The sequence below is a fragment of the Pelophylax lessonae genome, assembly GCF_965119305.1.
Source record: "Pelophylax lessonae genome assembly, chromosome: 4".
NCBI classification, from domain to species: domain Eukaryota; kingdom Metazoa; phylum Chordata; class Amphibia; order Anura; family Ranidae; genus Pelophylax; species Pelophylax lessonae.
This window is the reverse complement of record NC_138771.1, coordinates 55,812,190-55,819,207: the sequence shown is the minus strand read 5'-3', so window position 1 is coordinate 55,819,207 and position 7,018 is coordinate 55,812,190. Positions and strand designations below refer to the sequence as shown.

At 40.2% G+C, this 7,018-nt stretch overlaps 1 protein-coding gene across 2 annotated transcripts in view; it reads right to left on the bottom strand.

The window, feature by feature from the left end:
• CEMIP (cell migration inducing hyaluronidase 1) overlaps positions 1 to 7,018 on the bottom strand; it is a 94,564-nt gene that overhangs the window by 3,181 nt on the left and 84,365 nt on the right. The window contains exons 24-27 of one of the 2 annotated variants that reach the window (XM_082253216.1): positions 6,740 to 6,944; positions 5,200 to 5,289; positions 2,945 to 3,102; positions 289 to 389 (exon numbers count right to left, since the gene is read on the bottom strand). In XM_082253216.1, coding sequence (XP_082109342.1) covers positions 289 to 389; positions 2,945 to 3,102; positions 5,200 to 5,289; positions 6,740 to 6,944 — 554 coding nt within the window. The remainder of the gene's footprint in view (positions 1 to 288; positions 390 to 2,944; positions 3,103 to 5,199; positions 5,290 to 6,739; positions 6,945 to 7,018) is intronic. The other variant, XM_082253217.1, reaches the window with a different exon arrangement.

Sequence of the window (7,018 nt, the reverse complement as noted above, 5' to 3'; positions counted from 1 at the left end):
GACAATAAAAATCTAGACAGGTTTTTTTCTTTTTTACCGACTCCATAACTATTTTTTTTTAGATAGCAGCACAAATGTGAGATTGTCAATTTGTCCAAGTGAATATGGCTGTTGTGTTTTTAGGTAGAAAATGGTGACATTTATTTTGAGCTTTCTTAAAAAAAATGCCCTCTTATATCTTAGTCTTAATTTATCATCTTCTATAACATTGTGATGAATTATATTTTTCTGCTTTATGTCATCTCAGGCTGTTTGAAGAAGATGCTAAAATATCAGAACCATTCTCACCTTTTAGTTTTAGATCAGCATCTGCTCCAAGTCTTCCCAACACCTTGATCCATGGTCCTTTGTGATAAAGTCTTCCTTTCGATACAATGACCACAATGGAGCTGAAACAAAGCACATTACAACTCTTTATTGTCCATTGAATCAGTCCTAAACATCTTCTTCAACTAGATTAACATTGCATATTATGTACATGATCCTTATCTGTAGGAAAAGCCTAGACAGGCAAATACTGTAGAGCTGCCTAGCTGAAAGGGTTCATCACATTCCTTCAGACTTGTATAAAGTACTTGAAATTTCTACTTGAGTAAAAGTACAAGTGCTCGATCAAAAAGTGACTTAAGTAGAAGTGGAAGTGCTTGCAGAAAAAGTTACTTAAGTGGAAGTACTAAAGTATTCAACATTTTTTTTACTTAAGTATTGCAAGTAGTTTTTTCAAAACAAATTGCTACTTAAGTACTAAAAGTAAAAAGTACCAGTAGTTTTGAAAAAAAAATTCTACTCAAGTACTAAAAGTAGAAGTAGAAGTACTGTGTTATGTAGCTATTAAAGAAAGAAGTCAAAAGTTTGAACATCATATTGTTTTTTATTATTTGAATTTATTTCAAATGATTTATTCAAATGATTAACCTAAAGGACAATCACAATTCCTTAGGCTGTAACTTTTTGTAAACAAAAAACAGATAAAGTATGTCCCTCCCTTCCCCTTTTAAAGCATCCCTCCTTCTCTTCCCTGCCTGTTTTTTTTTTCCACAGCTTATTGGTGCGCAAAATCATATATAAACCAATGTGATATACAACAATATATTCCAATAATGAAATAAAGGAAGAGTGTATGAAATCTAAGTCAATAAAAAGTTCAAAATATTGTGAATCTTCAAATATATATATGTGACAAAACAAGATGAATATAATTTCATATCTGCTGTAAAAGGGAAAGAACCTCCCAAAGCAGGGCCGGCCTTAGGTGTTCAAGCGCCCTGTGCGAGCTGATCCTGTGGCACCCCACCAGCGCCCTGCACATTTATTCTTGCACTTTTTTGCACTTCATTTGACTTTTCTTTTTTATGATCACTACAAACTTAGCCCCCCTTACATTAGAGACCCTCCTTACATCAGAGACCCCCCAACGGAGCCCCCCTTACAACAGAAACCCCCCAACGGAGCCCCCTTACAACAGAAACCCCCCACAGAGGCCCCACTTACATCAGAGACCCCCCACACAGAGCACCCTTACAGCAGAGACCCCCCAGCTCCCACAAAGAGCCCCCTTTACATCAGAGACCCCCATACAGAGCCCCCTTTACATCAGAGACCCCCCCACACAGAGCTCCCCTTACATCAGAGACCCCCCCACAGAGCCCCCTTACATCAGAGCCCCCCACACAAAGCCCCCCTTACATCAGAGATCCCAACACAGAGCCCCCTTACATCAGAGACCATCCCCACACAAAGCCCCCTAACTTTAGAGACCCCTCACACAAAGCCCCCCTTACATCAGAGACCCCAACACAGAGCCCCCTTACATCAGAGACCCCCCTCACAGAGCCCCCTTACACCAGAGACCCCCCACACAGAGCCCCCTTACATCAAAGACCCCCACACAGCGCCCCCTTACATCAGAGACCCCCCAGAGCCCCCTTACATCAAAGACCCCTCACACAAAGCCCCCTTTACATCAGAGACCCTCCACACAGAGCCCACTTACATCAGAGACCCCCCACACAAAGCCCCCTTACTTTAGAGACCCCTCACACGAAGCCCCCCTTACATCCAGAGACCCCAACACAGAGCCCCCATAGATCAGAGACCATCCCCACAGAGCCCCCCTTACATCAGAGCCCCCCCATAGAGCCCCCCACAGAGCTCCCCCTACATCAGAGCCCCTCCACACAGAGCTCCCCTTACATCTGAGCCCTCCCACACAGAGCCCCCTTACATCAGAGACCCCCCTTACATCAGAGACCCCCCACACAGAGCCCCCTTACATCAGAGACCGCCCACACAAAGCCCCCCCTTACATCAGAGACCCCCCCATGTTTCCCTTAACCAAGATGGCCGCCAGTGTCTCGATCACACTGCACATGCGCACGTGCCTCTACTGCGCGGCCGCCGGAATCCCCGCCTCAAAGCGCTGAGACATCAGTGAATGGAGACAAGGAGGGGAGGAGCGGAGTGGCCGAAGGCCGCCACACATGTCAGAGTGCCGAGAGGCGCATGTGGGAGCACTCCACGCCGGCCCAGCGGAAGCCTGGAGCGGAACAACGCTACCCGAATGGCCAGAGACCAGGTACCCATGAAAAAGGGGGGTATTTTGCCTTCCTATAGAAAAGGGGAGGGGAGGGGGGAAGGCAGAATAGGGAGGATAATTGAAAGAGTAGGAGAGAGCAGTAAGGAGGGAAACCAAAAAAAAAAAAAGAAAAAGGGAAAGGCAGAGAAAAGTAACGAGTAATGATGCAGCACAAAAAAAAAATATCGGAGTAGAAGTATCGAAATCATCGAAAAAATGTAGTGAAGTAAAAGTAGAAGTAGGAGAAAAAAATTCTACTCTAGGAAAGTACAGATACCGCATTTCGGTACTTAAGTACAGTACTTAAGTAGTTCTACTTCGTTACTATACATCTCTGCATTCCTTTAGGCTTAGGATTTTTATACTCACTTGTCTTTAATGTTTGTCACATAGTTATCAAGTTGAGCTGGGATTCCTTGGAGAACAGTAGATTTAAAGCTTGTACTGTCTACAACTCTCCCCTGATATCCATCAATCACAACCACTTGTATTCCATCTTCTGGCATGAAATACTTTTTGTTATCCACCTGTTAATAAAAAATATTGAAATGTAAATAATATTGATGTGTCAGTCGCAGTAGATTAAGTAAACTGACATCACTCTGTATTATTTATAATAATTATTAATATTATTTACTGCTGCAAGGGAAATTTTAATTTAATTCATTTTTACAATCTACAAAACTATAACCAAATAAAAAGACAGCAAGAAACCTGGTGCTGGCAAAGCATACGATCAAAGACCAAGAACATTACTACCCAAAGTCCCATTGCAATCACATTGGATTAACCATATGTAGCTAAGTGCTTGACTACAGAAACATGGAGAAGGACACATTGTCCTCTACAGTCAGTTTTACTGTCATTTTCCACTGCTAAGCTGGATGTTGTGTTGCACTATTCCCTCCAGTGAGCAGGGGAAGAGCTAGAGCCAGAAAAGTCCATTGATTTATATGCAGAATGCTTAGGATGATGGGACTTGAAGTCCAGGACAGCAACTATAGAATAGCACCCATGCACCCTTTACACTACATTTCCCATAGAACACTGTGGCAGAGGGGGAGTGGTGGAATCCTTTTTTACAGACTGGTCTAAGAACCTATTCCTCTTGGCACCTAGGGAGACATTGAGAGCACAGCTGCTGCATACTGAATACACTGCTTAGAGACCAGACCAGCGGAGACTGCACCTGAGATCTGTGGATGGAGACAACTGGGGCAGTAAAGCACAGCCTGGAGGGATTGCATTTGCACAGGTGCCACAGAGAGAATGGAGTATCCTCTCACTCTCTACTTCCTACCACTGATCCCCAGAGTCATTCTGTGGAGAGACTGAGGGGGCCCCCTTGAACTGAGAGAGTTCACAGCCACACCACAGGAACTGGTGAGAGCGCTCACTGTCAATTGTTTACACTGCTAGCAGAGACAGAGTTACTGGAGACAGGACATTAGGTATACCGCACCTATACTTCACTTATACTACATGTTTACTGCACCTTTACTGCATGCTGGTTTATTAAAACTGTTGTAAAGTGCACCAGCGCTTCTTAAAGGGCCCCAACAATAGCCAGAAGAAGAACAATATAAAGGACTGCCCCTCCCGAGAACTATCCTGTAAGTTCACTTGTCCTCTTCTCCCCTTTCTTTTATTTCTGCAGATAGTGCACATCCAGTTGGTCTAGGCCTGGCACAGTTGCCATCAATGCACTTTGGCAGTATAGTTCCTGTTTTTGGTAAATTACCCTTGAAGCCCACTGCTGCCCTTTAGGTGACCTTGCTACAGTTTCTGCTTATCTGGTTTCCAAGTGTCATCTTAGTCCTTATTACCAATCACCCTGCATGCTAAATTGTGTTAATGCCATTGTTAATCCATTTTTATGCTTGCCTAGTTACCAACCACATTGGGTGACAATATATTAAGTTTTCATTTACCAACTGGTTCAGTGCATGTTTATTTGATATAGTACTACCACTGCTTATCAAGTATTACTTTCAGTGATTTTCTGTTATATTGTATGTTTAAACACTCAACGTAGTATGTCAGAGGGGCTTAGGTTATTGAGAAGGTTGAGGCACAGAACAAAAAACATGGACCCATCCTATCCAGCAGCTCCACATATATGTCATAGCAGTCGGTTCAAGACAATATTTTCATCCACCTCCTCTGAATGTTTTTGTCACTGCGGTTAAAAACTATTGTTTTCAATTCAAGTCAATTTGACCCAAATAATAATAAGAAAATGGAACAAACGCTCTTAAAGCAGAAAATGTTGAACTAAGTTTTACTTGTGAATGGACAGCTTTACATGTTATGTGGGAAACCCTAATTGCCAAGTTGTTGTCATCTTTATGAGTACCAAATGGTGCAAAAACTCCAATAGAAATTTATATCCACTGTAATTTGGGTTTATTATAATTTTTCAGTAATGTAATATCATTATTTTTAGCTAATCTTTTGTCATGCATTGCTAAATCTGATAGACCATTGTAAATGTCTAGATCTGCTGTGTAAATACATACATATGTTAGAGCAGGGAACACAAGTGCCAGTATTACTTTGACTTTAGTATATAATAAAAGCTATTGCTTTCTTACAGAAATAGTGTGAATGCAGCAGGTTCTTACCTCTATGTATGCAAAGTCATCCTTCAGATGGAAGTATCTGGTGTTGTAAGACTCTACTTTGATCTCCAGTAAATGATCCTTTGTCTTCTTCTGAAAAAGAACAACATTGCTCAGCTGGAACTTGAATAAAAATATCAATGTAAATACTAGTGTTGGATATAAGGTGAGAAATATCAGGCCATGACTCCTGGGTCCATGAGATTCGACACTCAATCAACACCGTTTCACCCCCTTTACCAGGGGTGCACTCACATTTAATTTTTTGCAGACGAAACCAGCAATTTATCTTCCTTCACATGTCCTTTTTTATTGTAGAACTATTGTTTGAACCTAAAGTTTGATTTTAACCAGTTTAATAAAATAGCATGAGGGACTGAATAGGACATTTAAAGGTTCTGATATGAGACCACAGAAAGTCCCTACTTTAAATTTATCATAAAGGACCCGTGGCTTTTAGATTTTTCATTGGTAAAATTAACATAATTGCTTAAATAAATCTTATTTGAGCATTAATTAAGTAATTAAAGAGCATTTAATAAGTAATTATACTTAAAAAGTGCAAACAAAACTATTGCTTCTTTTCTTCATATGGTGGTCATATGGATATCCATTGATAATCATTCTCTACTGTGATAAATTTCAATATGTGAGTTACGCTATGTGTAATTCTTGCTGTAATAGTCACATTTTAATGTATTAAAAAAGAAGTATGGGAATATTTTTTTTTATAATCATACTGGATGCAGCATCAGTCCCCTGCCGGCTCTAAGATTGGGAACCAACCAATCAAACACCACCGATCGCTCGGTTCTCAGAGCTTCCTGAGCAGAGGGCCATTGACTGGCGTTTACACGAGCTTTGCCTGTACTTCTCCTTTAACTCATAAACTGTTTTTTTTTTTTTTTCGTTTGGAAGGGTAAGCCCTCTGCTTTTTAAAGCCTTGATGGAGGCATTTCCTATCATATTCTGTCCTAGTGACAATATTTGGGCTCAAGTCTACCCCTACTCTACTGAAAACTGTCAACAGTAACTAGTACATGTTAAATGAAAGAATTCAATGAAAAGTACAAAATACAGAAAACATTTGCACTGGTAAGCACAGCAAATTAAATTCAAGTCCTTCCAAAATTTGGTAACAAGCCAATGTCAATATGCCGTATCAGATGCACTTAATTTTTGTTATTTGATTTTTCAACAAAGTATTTTCCCGATTTAAAAAGTAAATTTGGTAACAAATATTATTATTTATTTACTACTTTACATTCAGCCTGTGAAAATTAAATTTTGCCTTACCTAGTCATAAATATGACATTTTTTTTAATGAAAAGCAAATATTAGATAGTTGTAATATGTGTATTCCTTTGTGCCTAGGCCATATGAATGTTCATATTTAAAAAAAAAAAAAAGTTTAAAACATTTAAAAAAAACTTTCTGTGCACACAAAGTTTAACTTTTATGATTTCCTTAAATTCCTAAGACAGTATCGCCACAAAATAGAGGCCGCACCCCACCTATCGTAAAACTTAACAGGATTATTTACCAAATCATTCCCATGCAGCTTCTTTGGCAACGGCACATCCACTATGGGCATTTGGGAATATTTGGGGTAGGCCGAAGCCTGGCAGTCACTGACACCAGAACCTTTGGGAATATCAGCTTTTATCTTCACTCTTTCGCAGCCTTTCACTGAGCAGAATGCAAATTTGTCCTTTTCATTCTGGCCTTTCAGCATTATGAACAGCAGCCTACAATAAAAAAAATTGAATTTAGAACATGAGACACTTTAACCAAAGGCTTTTGCATATATATATGATATTGA